General features: G+C 36.2%; 1 protein-coding gene across 1 annotated transcript in view; it reads right to left on the reverse strand.

Annotated features, from left to right (window-relative positions):
• Positions 1 to 1,011: 1,011 nt before the first annotated feature.
• The window catches only part of LOC144617365 (uncharacterized), a 91,340-nt gene continuing 73,341 nt past the window's right edge, over positions 1,012 to 19,010 (reverse strand). The window contains exon 5 of the mRNA XM_081795622.1: positions 1,012 to 1,099. Coding sequence (XP_081651748.1) covers positions 1,050 to 1,099 — 50 coding nt within the window. The 3' untranslated portion in view covers positions 1,012 to 1,049. The remainder of the gene's footprint in view (positions 1,100 to 19,010) is intronic.

Raw genomic sequence — 19,010 nt, forward strand, 5'->3', positions numbered from 1 at the left:
ATACGTGACTCACTTCAAAGATAGAGATTACAATAGGGCAGCCCTTAAGTAAGTAGAGCCTTTTCTTCATGTAATAGTTTAAGAGGTCAAGGCTATTAACAGTTTTTTTTTGTAACTTAAGCTGGGCACATTTGGAAGGGCATCTCAAACTCTTGTCACGTTGCTCAAGCAGAAGTTGTAAGCTCAAATGCACTAGAGTTTAAAATTCTTTCTGATCTGTGATCTTTTACAAACCCCAACTATTGAGGAGTCAGCAAAAGACATACCAGAATGCCTTCCCTGCTCCTTCTTTCATGGCCCTGTTCTTTGCCCGACCAAAAGAATGTATGAGACACAAAAACAACAATGTACTGTGGGACCATGCAGAAACACCAAATCTTTTCACGTTTTTAAAGATTAAGCCGGTATAGATACTATGAATTTTTCCTCAGTAAAATACAACCTGTTCACGTTAAGATGCAATGAAGAGCAATAAATACAGTAAGCATTAAGATATCAAATTTCAATTTTTAAAGACAAGTATATCAAGGCAGAATTCATTTGATTGGGCAGCTTTGATTTTCTTTTTCAAAGTTAGATTGACATTGGGCCAAATTCTCATGAGTGAAATTTATTACAATTTGCTAATGTGTCATCAAATAGTCTGCACAAATTGAAATATAGAGTTGGAAATATGTTTTTGTAGGGTCATCTTGCACTATATAAATTCATTGCATGCTAGTCTAGATCCCACATTGTAAAAGTTGGTATTTACCAAGAAAATCTTTTGGGGGGTTGATCTTAAAGTGACAGAGCCAAAAAAGAGTATTTCCTGGACGTGAAATAAATTGTCTTAAGGGCAAATAAAATCCAAATTTAAATATGATAGTAAAATAATTTGTCCTATTTTTAACTATAGTTTTCTTATTTGATTTTACAGCAAAGGCATATTTTAACTAATATAGTTGCTAAATAGTCAAGCAATTAAATTAAAATTTGATATAAAAGTTAATTTTTTTTACCAATGACACATTATGACACATTCCTTTAATAGTCTTCCGAAATTATTTTCATATATCTTGATCATATCTTTTCTTGTTCCTTTTATTCATATCCAGACCTGAAAAGGGAAGAATTATGTGAAAAATTTCAATTACTTTCATAAAGAACTATGAATAATGAACTTAAAATCCTTACATTTCTGCATTAAACTTATTAAATAACAATTGCGTACACTCCAATAAATGTTGATGATCTAAGTGAAGAAGTCAACTTAATAAATTAGTGTCATAGATGTTTCATTATTAATGGTTAAATTTTTATCTTATATATAATATCCACAAGTACAGTATTACATTACATAAAATGTCAGTGCAGGACAATTGTTATGAGTATAAAGATATACTATCTCACCTAAAATTGACTGAACAAATACATGCTATATTATTTATCTTCAGAGTATTTCCCCACATGACCAAATTAAATCTCTAACACCCTTATTTAAAGATACTAAAACCAGCCAGTGAGGTCATTCTGCAAATATTACTCTACCTTGGCCATTTTAAATATTTTACTTGAATAATGCAAAAACAATCTTTACTCATTCTCGTATGCAAGCTAGTGCTCATTATAGAATTCTACCCATTTTAACTTGGAATCAATAGGGAAAAAAAGAAAAGAAAAAGTAAAGCAAATGAAATTTTATTTATTTATTTTTTTTTTTTAATTTTTTTTTTAATGTTTATTTATTTTTGAGACAGAGAGAGTCAGAGCATGAATGGGGGAGGGGCAGAGAGAGAGGGAGACACAGAATCGGAAGCAGGCTCCAGGCTCTGAGCCATCAGCCCAGAGCCTGACGCGGGGCTCGAACTCACGAACCGTGAGATCGTGACCTGAGCTGAAGTCGGACGCTCAACTGAAATTTTATTTTAATATTTATTTTGTTTTAGTATTTATTTTTGGGAGAGTGCAAGCAAGGAGGGGCAGAAAGAGGGCATTCAACAGAGGATTCAAGGTGGGCTCTGTACTGACAGGCTGACAGCAGTAAGCCGATGTGGGGCTTGAACTCACCAACCGCGAGATCATGGCCTGAGCCAAAGTCAGACACTCAACTGACTGAGCTACCCAGGTGCCCCAAAGCAAATGAAATTTAAAAAAAATAGGTTGTATAAGACTGAAAGAGCACTTTGTATTTTAATCTATTTTTTTCCATGTGATGACTTCTAATACTATGGAAATGATACACGACTAACAAAGAAGGAGAGTAAATAGGAGAAAGACAGAGTGACAGAGCTCCTCTGTAGTTGCCAAAGGTAGCAAGGAAGGAAATAGTAGAGTAGCAGACTTCCCTGGAGGATTTTGTAAAATTACAGAGATTAGTATACATACACAAACCCCAGAATATTCTGGCCCTGATTATTCTATCCTTCACAGTGGCAACTTAGCTGCTACTGAGGCAGGAGACAGAGATGCTGGAAACAAATTCAGATTAATGGTCACCATATTACTCACTTAATGTACAAGATAATGTGTTGCCAAGCAATTAAACAATATATTTCATTATGATCAGATTTTGTTGTTTCTCTAACACATAAACATTTTATTTTATATATTGACAAGGTTAGATTTTGAGATCTATATAGTTTTGATAGATTCTTATAAAGTTTGAAGAATATGCATAAAAGCAAAATAAAAAGGCCCAGTAAGCTGTCAGTGAATATTTTTGATTTTACAATTTACCTGGAATAAGATCAAAACACAACAGTCAAGTATCAGGCATGTCTATTGTGAAAATTATCACCTTATCCAAAGAAGAGCATTTGATCGCTTACAGTAAATAGTGTTAATGACCCCGGTGACCCACACTTGATTGCAAGCCAAAGGTGAGGACATTTCCCTCCCAAGCCACTCTGATCCAACCTTTTAATTATGGTAATAATGTTATTTATAACATGTCACCACCAAATGGCCCTGAGGATTAGGCATGCATGGTTAATAACGATCCTAAAAAGGACAATGGGCCATAGAAATGTCACCCAGTAAGATAAAATTCTAAGCAGGTACTGTGACAAAGTGCAATGGAGAGACTAAAACAGTTATTTATAAATTGGAATTTGTAAAAGTTGGTGTCTTAAAATGGTGATATGTTAAATCATATGATTTTAAGTTTCATAAAAGCCTTCATAGCAATGAGTATAAAATGACAGAATTTTTCAAAATAGATACTTTTTATTTTATTTTTTTATTTTTTAAAATTTACATCCAAATTAGCATAGTGAAACAATGATTTCAGGAGTAGATTCCTTAATGTCCCTTACCCATTTAGCCCATCTCCCCTCCCACAACCTCTCCAGTAACCCTCAGTTTGTTCTCCATATTTATGAGTCTCTTCTGTTTTATCCCCCTCCCTGTTTTTATATTATTTTTGTTTCCCTTCCCTTATGTTCATGTGTTTTGTCTCTTAAAGTCCTCATATCAGTGAAGTCATATGATTTTTGTCTTTCTCTGACTGACTAATTTCACTTAGCATAACACCCTCCAGTTCCATCCACATAGTTGCAAATGGTAAGATTTCTTTCTTTTTGATTGCTGAGTAATACTCCATTGTATGTGTGTGTGTGTATATATATATATATATATATATATATATATATATATATATATACCACTTCTTCTTTATCCATTCATCCTTTGAGGGAAATTTGGGCTCTTTCCATACTTTGGCTATTTTTGATAGTGCTGCTATAAACTTGGAAGTGCCTGTGTCCCTTCGAAACAGCACACCTGTATCCCTTGCCCAGTAGTGCAATTGCTGGGTCATAGGGTAGTTCTACTTTTAATTTTTCGAGGAACCTCCATACTGTTTTCCAGAGTGGCTGTACCAGCTTGCACTCCCACCACCAGTGCAAAAGAGATCCTCTTCCGCATCCTCACCAACAACTGTTGTTGCCTGAATTGTTACTGTTAGCCATTCTGACAGGTGTAAGGTGGTATCTCATTGTGGTTTGATTTGTATTTCCCTGATGATGATTGATGTTGAGAATAAAGAGATACTTTTAACTACACATTTACTTGACCCAGGATCATTCTAGCAGAAGTTGTTGTTGTTTTTTGTTTTTTTTAAATGGGTCAACATCACTAGGTATTGTAAATTTCAAAGACTGGAGCACATAAAAAGGATAAGCACAGTACAATGATGATGATAATGAGGATAATGAACACAGCTAATACTTACTGAGTCCAACTATATCCAGACACTTTAAATACTTTGCATATATTATTTCAGTTAATTCTTTTAACCATATAATGAGATATATACTATTATTATCCCTGTTCTGATTGGTGACAATACCGAGGCCTACAACATTATGTAGGCTGCCTATAGTTAGTTCCAATGAAACCTGGACAAGGCAGATCTGTTTCCTGCTCAACCATTACATATGCAAATTGTGGCACAAAAGATGTAAGTAATTATCTTCTCTCAATGGTCATCATGGACTAGTGAACACATTCACACTCTTAGTATTAATTTAGAATATGGCAATATGCCCTTATCAATCAAGAGTTTGTACTAACTCACAAAGAACCCAGAACACTGGGTTAGGCCAGAAAAAATGACAATGGGAACACAAGACGATTTTGGTGCTCTTCAAGTGCTCAGTACACAGTCAGAGAAAGGACTAAGGATCAGCATAAATACATGTACATAATTACAAGTGAGAGAGAATACTAAGACACCAAGCAGAATAAAGAAAGAAGATACCAGCATCATTAAGAGGACTAAAATCAAAGAAGGCCTATAAGGGTCTTCTTTAGAAAATAGTTTTATCTTCTATTGAATTTCTGATTTCTACTTCTGCATGAAGCCCTGTTGTCTATCCCTAAATACAATATCTTTCCATTGTGAAGTCACAAAGACATTCTGATGAGATAAAGAAAGAATGGGAGTTATTATTTTATTTTATTTTATTTTATTTTATTTTTAATGTTTATTTATTTGAGAGAGAGAGAGAGAGAGAGAGCAGGGAAGGGGCTGAGAGAGAGGGAGACAGAGGATCCCAAGCAGTTTCTATGCTCCACAGAGCCCAATGCAGGGCTCAAACTCATGAACCACGAGATGATGACCTGAGCCAAAGTCAGATGCTTAACCGACTAAGCCACCCAGGTACCCCTATTTTTATATTTTTATATATAGAGAGAGTGAACAGGGGATAGGAGCAGATGGGTGGAGGAGAAGGAGAGGGAGATGGAGACAGAGAGGATGAGAGAGAGAGAGAGAGAGAGAGAGAGAGAGAGACTCTTTTTTTTTTTTTAATATTTATTATTTTTATTTTTATTTATTTATTTATTTATTTATTATTTTTTTTTAATATATGAAATTTACTGTCAAATTGGTTTCCATACAACACCCAGTGCTCATCCCAAAAGGTGCCCTCCTCAATACCCATCACCCACCCTGCCCTCCCTCCCACCCCCCATCAACCCTCAATTTGTTCTCAGTTTTTAACAGTCTCTAATGCTTTGGCTCGAGAGAGAGACTCTTAAGCAGGCTCCTACTCTACATGGAGCCCAATATGGGGCTTGATCCCATGATCCCTGGGATTGTGACCTGAGCTGAAATCAGCAGTCATATGCTTAACTAACTGAGCTATTCAGAGGCCCCTGGGTGGTGTTTTTTGTTTTTTTGTTTTTTTGTTTTTTTGTTTTTTTCTAATAAGATACTTATCTATCCTCTTTACCATCTACTCACCTTTTGTTTAGAGACTCTCATCAAAACTTACTACTCATTTTGGCACTTATCATTCCAGTATCATAGAACATTCAATAACATTATGCAACCAAAACTCTGCCCTTAAGTTCACCATTGGACACGGATTTGGATATGATTTTGTCCAAGCTGTTTTTGTCAGACCTGACTGTCTCCATTGCCAGGAAAGGAATCCATTTCTCCCATTTCATATGCCTCTTCCCCTTTGAATAATCAGTAAAACTTTCAAGCCATGTTCATTCACTTAACCAACTGAATATGGAATGATCCTCATAACCCTCACAAGAATTTTTACTGACTACTTTTTACTGAAAATGGTTTGATTTATGCTTTTCGGGCTAAAACCTGTTACAACAATGACTGAAAAGTTCGATATGCATTTTGTTATTAAGGCCACTCCAAAATTCAGAAACTCATTATTGGGTTGGTAGTGACTGATGTCAAAAGTTTTATAAAAAATGTGGCCTTTATATCTAGGAAGACTGATTGGACCTGAGATTTCCATAATTCCTTTATTTGCCTTGCTTCTCAGAAAAAAAAAAAAAAAAGGGAGAAGAAGAAGAAAGCATTATCACATGTCTACCTCAAAGAAAAAGAAATCAATGCTGCTCTTTGATAAAGATTCACATTATTTATTATGCAATAGTTAAGATTACGGTATATCTATACATATGGTCATTTAAGAAAACACCCTAAGCAACTGGTTTAAACTTCATGGCGAAATACTCATAATGCTTTGTTTTTTGCAAATTTGGCAAGGTCAAGGAGTTTATGGAAGTGCTGTAACACCAATGTGATTTACTTAACAAAGGTAAAACCTGTCATTATCCAGGGATGTGCTATGCTGTGGGTGTGGAAAGGGAAAAACAGAGTTGCCTTGTCCTGGTAAGCAGAGTCAGCAGTAGTGTGTCTGTTTATTGGGTATTTTCATCTTGGACTTGGCAGGGCTCAGCCATCTAGTGACAAATGCAGGACTCAAGCTGGATCCTGGCCCAAAAGGAATCTTGCTCTGAGCTTTCAAGCAATCTCACAGGCTTGACCATCATCAATGAACTGACCCTTATTTGTTGATACGCAGCCCAGGGTTGAAATCATGTTCCTGGCCTCTAGGAGGCCTTCCAGAAATGCCAAAGTTCTGGCACAGTACAAGGAAAGAGGCAACTCTCTATGAAATCTCTGCATTCTTTGGAGACAGACTACAAATGACAAGGCTTGAGAATAAGGAGAAAGGAGGAGGGGGGTAGGAAGAGAAAAACAGAGGGAAGAGTCATCATTGCCACTAATAACATTTAAAGCTAGGCGTGATGACCACAAATTGTTTACATTCTTCCCATCGAGATACAGAATTGACATCACCTCCTCTGGAGTATGGGCTAGATTGTGACACACCTGACTATCATGCAAAGAGGCCCAATTTTGTCATGGGGAAAGACCATGTGGAGAAAAAGCTCCTAGCCAGCCAGATGGCCCTGCATTCATTAGACATGTGAGTGAGCCATTTAGCCATTCTAGGCTTAGTTGCTATCTTACTGCAGCTGCAGTAGAGACTTCAAACAAAACTAACAGAAAAATATGGTTGTTATTGTTTTCAGTCACTAAGTTTGGTGATACCTTTTTTTTTTTTTACAGAGCAACAGATGACTGAAATATGTAAGTAGCATCTCTGAAAAATATTCTATTCTTCCCTTTCATGTACATACTGCTGAGTCATTACAATGAGTTGATTCAAGAAGACCAAAGACAAATAAATGACATAAATGACAAAACCCAAAACAAGTCATGGGTCCATTATTTCCTAAGAATTCGAAGAACTTTAATGTGTCACCATTAACCCACAGTTTTGTTGATTATTATTTTATTAATTAATCTTGACCTGAGTTTGCAAAAGAGAAAAATTTTAGGTTAAAGATTTAATATGAAAATCAGTTTAATAATAGATTTTGATCCACTGGACTATTAGGGAACAAAACAGCTTTAAATTATTTAAAAAAATTTTTTTGGCTATGTCTCAGGAGCTATACTTCCCTGAAGCAACATAACCTTTTCTTTGAAAATATACTCAATTATTGCCTTTGCATACTGTGAGAGGTAAATTGCTTTCAGATTTTCACTAGAGAGGAAAAATGCCATTTATATATGCAATTTTCTTCTTGAGTGACCCTGAGTAAGATCATGTACTGAGAAGTTAGGCTAAGAAATTTCCTTGGTATGTGATCATACTCAAGAATGCTCTTTGTTCCTTTATTTCCTGTAGACCTGGCCCTTGTACATATTTCTGCTTCAACTTTAAGAGTTTCTAAATAATCTCTACATGTCTTATTTCCTTGATACAGATCTGAATCTGTGGCCCATGTTTACTGTATAATTCATGTGTCTTCTTTTTAACTCAATACTGTCTTTCAGTAATTCACAAAACTTGAAAATATGTATCAGAATAAAACAAAACTCAACTGAAATCTAAAAAGTTCCCTAATATTTACATTAGTATATATTCATGGCACTTGTGATGTAGGACTATTTTACCACTGAAATATTTATTGATTAAGAGAGAGCACAACTCATGGTGATGTCATTGAGTAGAAGCGATGCTACTCTTCATTTAGCACATGGGAATAGAATTATTCCTATTTATGTCCTTATCTCCCATTTCTACATTTTTCTCTCCAGCTCTATCTATGTCACCATGTTATCTGAAGAGATCCTAACCCACAGAGCAAGATGTTCTGGATCAACTCAATGTCTTACCCAGTACAGTGCGTGACTGGTTGCCCACACACACTCTTCCATCTGATCCGACCCTTTCCAGAGGTTTATGAGGTCCCCAAAAGAAATTGTGGTAGTGCTTCTTCTCTCCTCTCACAGAATTTTCCTGCTAACCAATATCACACATGAGAAAAACAGAAGCTCAGAGTAGTTTAGGCATGCCCCACCATCACAAAGCTAGAAAGTAATAGAATTAGGATTTGAACTAGTGTCTGCTTGATTCTAAATCCATTCTACAACACAAATATTAGCCAGTAAAAAACATATCTCTCACCCTTTTCTGACATGGAGTCCAAAAACATGAATGTTTTGAACAGTTGGAGCTATTGACTCTTCAAATACTTATTTGGCTTCAAATACATATACCTTTTGAGGGGCGCCTGGGTGGCTCGGTCAGTTAAGCGTCTGACTTTGGCTCAGGTCATGATCTCATGGTCCGTGAGTTTGAGCCCCACGTCGGGCTCTGTGCTGACAGCTCAGAGCCTGCAGCCTGTTTCAGATTCTGTGTCTCCTTCTCTTTCTGCCCCTCCCCTGTTCATGCTCTGTCTCTCTCTGTCTCAAAAATAAATAAACGTTAAAAAAATTAAAAACAAAAAGCCAAATACATATACCTTTTGACTTAGGACAATTTGAATTGCATCACTATCTCCTGCAACCATGAGGGTCTGGAATAATACGATAATACAAACATGATATTGAAACCACAAGCAAATGAAAAATACATTCTTGTTTATAATTTTATTATAGTTTATATATTTATTTTAAGAGATAGAGAGAGGAAGGGAGGGTCAGAGAGAGAGACAGAGAGAGAGAATCCCAAGCAGGCTCAGCTCTGCCAGTGCAGAGCCTGACATGGGACTCAAACTCACAAACCATGAGATCATGACCTGAGCTGAAATCAAGAGTCAGACACTTACCCGACTGAGCCACCCAGGTGTCCCAAAAAATATATTCTTAATAAGGCATTAGAAAAGCCTGCTTTAGTGGATAATGTTTTTATAGTTAAACTGTACATTGGATAGCAGTTGGGACTAAAGAATAGCCAAGACATTTTTGGAAACTCTTTTTTTTCAGTGCCTTGGCAACCTCAAAGCTTCATAATAACAAAGATTTTGTTATTGTTAAAAATGTTTTTCCACACACTTTCCACCTTTTAAAAGCTACATGTATACTTCTCAAGTAATTTTCTATGGGTAAAAAAAAAAATCCTCCTAAATTTGAATTGTGTTTGCCCACAGCTTTTATATTTATTGCTTACATTCATGTAATGTTTTTCATGTAAAATCCATGCTTTAAAATCTTTTTCCTATACTTGCCCACACTACATACATCATAAAATTGGAAAAATGGAAGTGGTGTGTAATTTAGAATATCTGAGTTTCAGATTTGGGGAGCAAACATTTTGTTTCTTACCTAAGGAATACCTGTTTATTTCTTTTTGTGGCATCATATTTAGGAATTTACTTTTTTACTAAAAATCAAATTAATTTGGCTTCAAGATATTTGTTAGCTCATGTTTTGGTGATGGGCAAGAATGATGACTTGGACTCAGTTCAGTGTTGCTTTTACTTACGTACTTATTTACTCCAAAAGTAGCTAATAACAAGTGCGAAGAATTTATACAGAGCAAAGATGTAAGTGAGTGGTCATGAGCCCCATTACTTCCTTTCTGTTCCTACAGGAACAAATCCAAAGCTGCCGATCTTGGCAGTCTGGATAGAGGGAAATACTCACAAGATAAGATGATTACAGTACTACTTTCTGTTATACCCTGGGCATATCAATATCCAGAAATAACTGATAAAGCAATCAGGCTCCAAGACTTGAAATGTTTGCCATGCCAACACTGGGTAATCTCCTTATAGAGATTGATGCCTCCTTATGGGCAGGTCTAGCCAAGGGTTTTCATCACAAGTAACTAGTTATTGCTACTCCCTCAGATACTGATTCTCAAGAAAAAGTAGCAAAAATGGATTATTATAAAGTAGTATATGTCAGTTTTATTTATTTATTTTTGTTTCCTTTGCCTTTGGAATCAGACTTAAAACATTATTGCTAAGGTAAATGTCAAAGAGCTTACCAGCTATGTTTTCTTCTGGGAGTTTTATGGTTTCAGGTCTCTCATCCATTTTAAATTAATTTTTGTATATGGTGTAAGAAAGTAGTCCAGTTTCATTTTTTTGCATGTAGCTGTCCATTTTTTAAATACCATTCATTGAAGAGATTGTCCTTTTCCCATTCTACATCCTTGGCCCCTTTGTCAAAAATTAATTTACCATATAAACATGAGTTTAATTTTGGGCTCTCTATTGTATTTAATTGATATGTGGGTCTGTTTTTATGCCAATAAGTACTGTTTTCATTATTATACCTTTGTGGTTTAGTTTAAAATTTGGAAGCATGATACCTCTCAATATTATTTTGGCTAGTTGGTGTCTTTTATGGTTCCATAAAAACGTTTTAATTCTTTATTCTAGTTCTGTTAAAAATGTCATTGGGATTTTGATAGAGAATGCATTAAATTGTAGATTTCTTTGGGTAGTTTGGACAGTTTTAACAATGTTGATTCTTCTAATCCATGAGCACAGATTATCTTTCCATTTATTTGTATCTTCTTCTATTTCTTTTATCAGTGTCTGATAGTTTACAACCTAAGAAGTTCTTCACAGCAAAGGAGACCAACAAAGTGAAAAGTCAATCTTCTGAATGGGAGAAGATGTTTGCAAACCATATATCCAATAAAAGGTTAATATCTAAAATATATAAAGAACTCATACAGCTGAACAACAGCAATAATTCAACCCAATTAAAAATGGGCACAGGAACTGAATAAGCATGAAGGAGACAAACAGATAAAGAAAACAGACAAAGAAGACGTACAGATGGCCAATAGGCACATGGAAAGATGTTCAACATTACTATCAGCGAAATATAAATCAAACCATAATGAGCTATCACCTCACACTCTTTTGAATGGCTGTTAACAAAAAGAAATAACAAGTGTTGGAGTGTAGACAGATAAAAGGGAACTTTTGTTAGTGGGTATATAAATTTTAGTGCAACCATTATGGAAAACTGTTTGGAAATTCTCCCCAAAAAATTAAAAACAAAACTACTATAAGATCCAGAAATTCACTTCTGGGTATGTATCCAAAGAATACAAAAAACACTAATTCAAAAAAATGTGTATGTGTATCCCTGTGCTCATTGCAGCATTACTTACGAGAGTCAAGATATGGAAACCACCTAAGTGTTCAACAATGGATGAATGGATAAAGAAGTGGTATGTATGTATGTGTGTGGTATGTATATGTATACATATCACGGAATGTCACTCGGTCATAAAAAGGGAAATCTTTCTATTTGCAACAACACAGATGGAGCTCAAGTGTATTCTGCTAAGTGAAATAAGTCAAACAGAGATAGACAAATACTATATGATTTTACTTACATGTAAAATCTAAAAAAAAAAAAGAAAAACAAACAAACGAAAAACAAAGAAAACAAAAACAAACTCATAGATACAGAGAACAGATTGGTGGTTACCTGAGGAGAAGGGGGTTGATGGGTGGGCAAAAAGGGTAAAAAAGAGCTCATTTGTATAGGGATAAATGGTAACTAGATTTATTGGGGTGATCACTTTGTGGTATATATGAATATTAAATTATAATGTTGTATACCTAAAACTTATATATTGTCATATACCAATTTTACCTCAATTAAAAAAAAAAGAAAGTAAGTCACTTTCTCTTAAATATTCTTCATTTAATATCATCATCCCTAGTTTCTTTAACTTGGTGCTATGAAGGAAAATCTAAAATTTGATTCCAGAATTCATCAAATAAAGCAGGAGATATCATTCTATCTTCCCCTTCAATTGATTAGAACATTGCCGTGTCTTTCATCATAAGGTAAAACTGCCTTTCATCCACAGAAGAATAGAAAGACATTCTCATGTCTGCTACTCAAGGTTTAATGGAAATATTTTTAGTAAAAACCACAAAATGGACCACAACCCAAAAGATGAAAATGTTTAAGAAGCATTGTTTTGGATATATGTTATGTTCCGAACAGAAGGCTCATTTGTCTGGCTTATGGACAGAGCTCAGGATTGAGTTCCTATCCAAAGGAACTGTGCCAAAAATGAGGATTTGGAACTCATAAATTGAGTGAAGCTAACCTATTTAGACTGAAATTCTATCTCTCTAGGTTGAGGGATTTTGAAAAGGCTAATCCAGCAAAGCAATTTTCATAAATACCAGTGGTTTCATCTCAACGTTTATATCTTTATGTGATTTTGAAGCAATGTCAAATTGTATATAAATGAAACTGGATATTAAACATGAAATATAAAAGTTTTTATCAAATATGACTTAAAGAGTTCAAGAAATAAAGATAAATTTGTTATATCTTTGAGATGTTCTAAAAATATGTAATTATCTCTCAACCACCAAACACAGAACCTTAGCCTAAAAGAACATATGGAATATAAACACATTTCTTTTTTTTTTTTAATTAATTTATTTTTTGAGAGACATAAAGAGACAGAGCACAAGTTGGGGAGGGGCAGAGAGAGAAGGAGACACAGAATCCGAAGCAGGCTCCAGGCTCTGAGCTGTCAGCACAGAGCCTGACGGGGGCTCAAACTCACAAACCATGAGATCATGACCTGAGCCGAAGTTGGACGCTTAACCAACTGAGCCACCCAGGCACCCCAACACATTTCTAAAATTATTCATCTACATACTTGCAATCTAATAGACATTTTGATTGATAATAAATATAAATTCTGTCTTGCAAATGAGAACAGTGTAATCGTTCTAGCTTGAATAAGGGAGATGTGTGGTCTACCAGGATCACGGCAAAAAAGGTAGTGAGTTGGCATACTTTATTATGACAGGTGGTAAAAATAACCCCTAGTTTACTCCTACGACCCAAAACAAATATGAAAACTTACCTAATGGAAACAAGTTAACTGGTCTTTTGAGAAAATTATTATGGCTATAGGGGTTGAACTCTATATGGGAATAGAGAATACAACATATTAGCTACTAATTGTTGTCAAATGTTTCCGTTCTTGTATTGGTTTCGAAGTAAACACATACAGGTTTAAATCTCAATTCCATGATTTACAGCTCTGTGAGTAGAAATTATCCTCTCTGAGCCCATGTTTCTTCTTACATATATAAAACAAGCCTGAAATCTGTGGGGTTCTATAAGTCTCATCAGATAAAACATTGAAGCCCTAAATCAGTGCCTGATCCATTACAGAGGTTCATTTCATAGAAGCTGTTATTATTTTTCTTACTATTCTATTTTAATCTCGCAGCATTAGAGACAACACAAAGAAATAGAAGATTGATAAACAGAGTTTGGGTCATATATTTATTATTTTATCCCCATCTTAAAAAATACTATTAAATGACTCCATATAGAACCTGCAGGAGTCTCTGGGTTAAACTTCAGTCACCTCCCCTAGGCATCTACCACATAGCTCCTGCACCCTGAGGTCCTGCATACCTATTCCAAAAATGCAGGCCTTACAGGTTTCTACAGTTACCTGGACCTTGGAAATTGTCCTATTTATCTCCTCTGTATGTAAGCATTCCCCACAGATCAGTTGCTCTCACCAAAACAAAAGGAGTTTCATTGGGCTTTCTGCCAAATGCATGAGCAAGTAGGACTTCCTTTTCTAGTGTGAGAACTGCAAGCAAGCAGGTCAAACCACAGCTCGTGGGCCTGCATGATGGTTCTGGATTTGCTACCACAAATGTCCCTATTCCTATAATTATCACTGAGGGTATCACTAAGCTTCATCCCAATTTCAGGGCACAAAATAAATTATTCAGCTGTCAGAATCATGCTGGTGACAACTTAGTAGAAAACATAATTAAAATACAGTGCAGGGGCGCCTGGGTGGCTCAGTCGGTTAAGCGTCCGACTTCGGCTCAGGTCACGATCTCGCGGTCCGTGAGTCCCAGCCCCGCATCGGGCTCTGGGCTGATGGCTCAGAGCCTGGAGCCTGCTTCCGATTCTGTGTCTCCCTCTCTCTCTGCCCCTTCCCCGTTCATGCTCTGTCTCTCTCTGTCTCAAAAATAAAAATAAAACGTTAAAAAAAATAAAAAAATTAAAAAAATAAAATACAGTGCAAATGTATTTAGACTGAATGTATTAGCCACCAAGTCTATGGTATCCTGTAAAAGTGGCACAGGCTTCAAGAAATACTGCATACTTCAGGCTGGACGCTAGGATTTCTCATGGTAATAAGTTAATTCTTGAGGTTATTTACTATGTGCAAGTTGCTATGTTTCACACCACTGGTTATCCCTAAGTGAGCCGTGAATGCTAACAAACTGCACAGTGGAGTCAACTTGTAAGGGTCCAAACCCTGCATCTACCACATGAAATTTCAGGTAAGAAACTTACCCTTCCAAATCTGTTTTATCATATATAAAATCAAGATATTAACAGTATTGATCTCGAAGGATTATCAAAGGCATTTAAATAAAATGATGTATACAGAGTATTTGATACAGTCAGTATGCATTGGAAGGCATACGAATGCTTCAATAATTCCGTAGTAATGTTATTACTGGAATAATCTAATAAACACTATATTAGTACATGAAATAAGTACTACAGTGCCCAAAGTGCCACTGCAAACTTAGCCAAGATGAACTGAACACCGTAAGGATGTAGACACAGAATATGCATATACATTTTATAGAGTAATTTATGAAAAGTACTGAAAAGGTGGGACATCACACAGACCAAACTGCAAACTATACTGTGTTAGTGGTTTGTGCTGCTGTAACAGGATACCATAGACTGGGTGGCTTAAACAACAGACCCTCATTTCTCATAGTTCTAGAGGGTGGAAGTCTAACATCAAAGTGCTAGAAAATATGATTCCTGGGGAGGACTCTTCCTGACCTGCAGAGAGCCACCTTCTGTGTCCTCACATGGTAGAGAGAAAAAGAGAAGAGACAGTGTGTGTGTGTGTGTGTGTGTGTGTGTGTGTGTGTGTGTGAGCAAGTTCTGGCTTCTCTTCTGAGAACACTAATGCCATCATGAATGCCCCAGCCTCATGACCATCTAAACCCACTACCTCCCAAAGACTTGCAAAAACCATCACATTAAGAATTAGGGCTTGGCATATGCATTTTGGAGGGACACAGACATTCACTTATTATCCCATATGCTGAAAAGTCAGTTTGCTCTGATTTATTTCTATAGCAGCTTTTGGGCTACAGAAGAGTAAAATGATCAAGCTAGGGATCCATCCATCATTTCCTTGAAATGCTAGGCATGAGGATTTATGCAAATAAAATCAGGGTAGATATGGAGACAGAAAGTAGCACTAAGAAATGGAGAGGAAAACAAAGTTAGGAGAGAGATTATTTGCACATTAAGACATACAATATGACTTGCTAGCTAAAAACTCAGACTTGAAGAGTCCTTTCCAGCAGACATTCCACAGAATCCCTCCTATCCATCAAATGGAGTCCATTACCTTAGTATCAGATAATTACATGTATATATTTATAAAGATACATTTATAACATTCAAATTAAATACAATGGACCTAAGTCAGATAGATTCCCAAAAGGTTTGCCTTTCCCTTTTCACCAAATCTGATCTGCCTGAAGTTCTCTCAAATCAGGATTGTTCTATTCAGGCAAAGTCTTAAGTCCTTTGTAAAGACACCCACATTCCAACCATTAATTTTAGCAAAAGATTTACTCAAACCCAGGCTCTGTACCTATTAGCCCTGTGACTGCGGACAGTGCACTGAACTGTAAATGCTTGAACTCATTTGTGTAATGAGGTTATGAAGACCTGTCTCAAGGGACTGTGAGAATTTCTCAAAGTCTATGAATACGAAATAATTTGCAAATCCTGAAGTTACTCCAGTTACTCAGTACAAATGCCTCTGGAATAGGTGATAGTTTAAATTGCTTCCATTCTTTTATGCAGAGGCAATATATAAGGCAGACCTCCATCAGAGCAAGTTTTCACTGTTCATGGCAGCTTGAGCAGGAAGGATTAAGAAGGAGGATGTTAACAAGAGGAAACAGGGACAAAACAAATTCCACTAGCTCAGAATTTTGTGCTGGTCCAAGTACACGTTTCCTCTGGGCATGGCTTCTTGTGATAGGTAGAGAAGAAAAGAGGGAGTAGAAAAAAATTAGACTTGGTTGAGGCCAAGATAGGTCAAGATGCCAGTAGATTTGGAAGGGGATAGATCTCCCATTAGAGCAACATTTTCAAAGTGCACAGCCACCTAAATGTTTATATCACTAAAGACATCAGGGGACATGCCCCTTAACCTTAACTGGTTAAGTGTCAGACACTTGGTTTTGGCTAGGGTCATGATGTCAGGGTCATGATCTTACAGTCACAATCTTACCGTCAAGTGATGGAGGCCCTTGTCAGGTTCTTTTCTGGGCATGGAGCCTGCCTAGGATCCTCTCTTCCTCTCTTGCTCTCCCTCTCCCTCTCTCCCTCTCTCTCACTCTCTCTCTCTCTCTTTCTCTCACTCTCTCTCTCAAAAATACCAACCAAACAAAACACAAAACAAAACAAAACAAAACAAAAAATCAAGGGAAACCCATGGGTTGTTTCCATTTCTATTTATGAAGTCAATCCAGGCCTAATTTGGGCTCTAACTTGTGGAAATTCTAAAAAATAACATGGTCCAGTGTGAACATTTATGTTGTCCTCCTCCAGAACAAGAAAATATGATTGATCTTGCTTCTACTATTATTCATATGAAGTTTTTTGGCCTGTGGATGATTTTGAGTAATTTTTCAATTTTATTAGTTTTTAAATATATTAATTGAATCTATTATTTTTAATAATACACTAATTGAATTAGTAATGATTATAAGTCTTTTGTAGTATGGTATACAGTTTTTAAAGTCACTTTGGGTCATGGTTAAATTTGTACAAATCTTACTACTCCTGGAGGGTTTTGTTTTGTTTTGTTTTCTCTTTATTTGGGGATATTTAAGTCATAGAATTAGGCTTTTATTTTTGTATACCACTTATGACCACAGACCATTAGGTCTCTGGCTTAAAACTTTTTTTTATCAGTTGAAATACTTGACTGGAATAATTGAGAATTTTTAAAAAACTATGAAACTGCATAATGTATCTATAACACATATGCTATGTATCACAAAATGAGGTAAGGGGCAAAAAATGAGGATATAACAAAGATGGTAAAATAAATTTCAGGAATTTTAGGCATTCCCAGAATAATTATATATGATAGTGGGCAGGTGATATAAAGTCCCATTCCCAGCTACCAAAGGAAGTTGATAATACATCTGTCTCTATACATAGTTGCATTCCATTTCAGATTTCAGCTTATTATCACAAGCATTTACTAAGAATCCTTCTGGCAGAATACAAAACACTTTAAGAGAAAGGAACAAAACTTCTCAAAACAGACACATCACTAGTTGAAGATACATACCCATGGAAAATGTTCATGATCAAGTACATCATAGATGCACAGGTAGCAGGGAGTTAAATTAAATGATATATATTTTTTAATCAGCCAAAAATTTCTTTGAATCAACTTGCACTGAGATTTAATGTTAAGAGAAATGAGTGTCCTTATTAGGAAGCTGAATGCACAAGGGAATCCCCAGCCATAAAATTACAGCATATATAAGGAATGTTATTTTTTTGGAAGCACCTGACAGTTATTTCAATCAAAGCAATGATATTAGGATGGAGTAACTAGTTGTCTCCCTTCTAATGTTGGATATTTAAGATGGGAGCAGGGAATTGACAACAGGAATCTGAGAAGATGAAAATTTTCCATTACTTAGAATATTAAGGAACTCCATGTTATCAATGACCAGCTTAAGCATAGAGGAAATTTTTAAAGCCCAGCAAGATGAACAGAGAGAAGCAGGGAATCACTACACACAGAGAGAGAGAGGAGAAGAGGCTGTGAGGAGGAGAAGAGCTTGTGAGGGCCTAAGGCAAAGTGGCCTTGGTCTCTGGAGGAAGGTTCATCAGCTCTTCAGAGGTGGGAGGACAGTAGGGCTATACTGGAGCAAGGCTGTGTGGAAGAAAATGGCTTTCGAGGTGATTGATTCAACATGGTAGGTGGAAAGTCGTCAGGATATAAAAACAGACTTAGAATACAAACTTGGAAAAGTGGATTGTTGTAACCGATTTAAAATAAAAGTTACATACCAGGATGCCTTACAAGAAGGGGGAACTTCATTGTATTCGATTATGTGTTATAAAGCCTGCTCATTTCTGATTTTTAAGATACTCCATGATGGGGCACCTGGATGGCTCAGTTGGCTGAGCATACAACTCTTGATTTCTGCTCAGGTCATGATCTCAGGATTGTGGGATCGAGCCTCCCACTGGACTCTGTGCTGAGCATGAGGCCTGCTTGAGATTCTCTCTCCTCTGACTCTGCCCCTCAGCCATTCACACTCTTCCTCTTTCAAAATAAATAAATAAAGCATTT

This window comes from Panthera onca, chromosome A1 (genome assembly GCF_046562875.1).
Source record: "Panthera onca isolate mPanOnc1 chromosome A1, mPanOnc1 haplotype 2, whole genome shotgun sequence".
NCBI lineage: Eukaryota > Metazoa > Chordata > Mammalia > Carnivora > Felidae > Panthera > Panthera onca.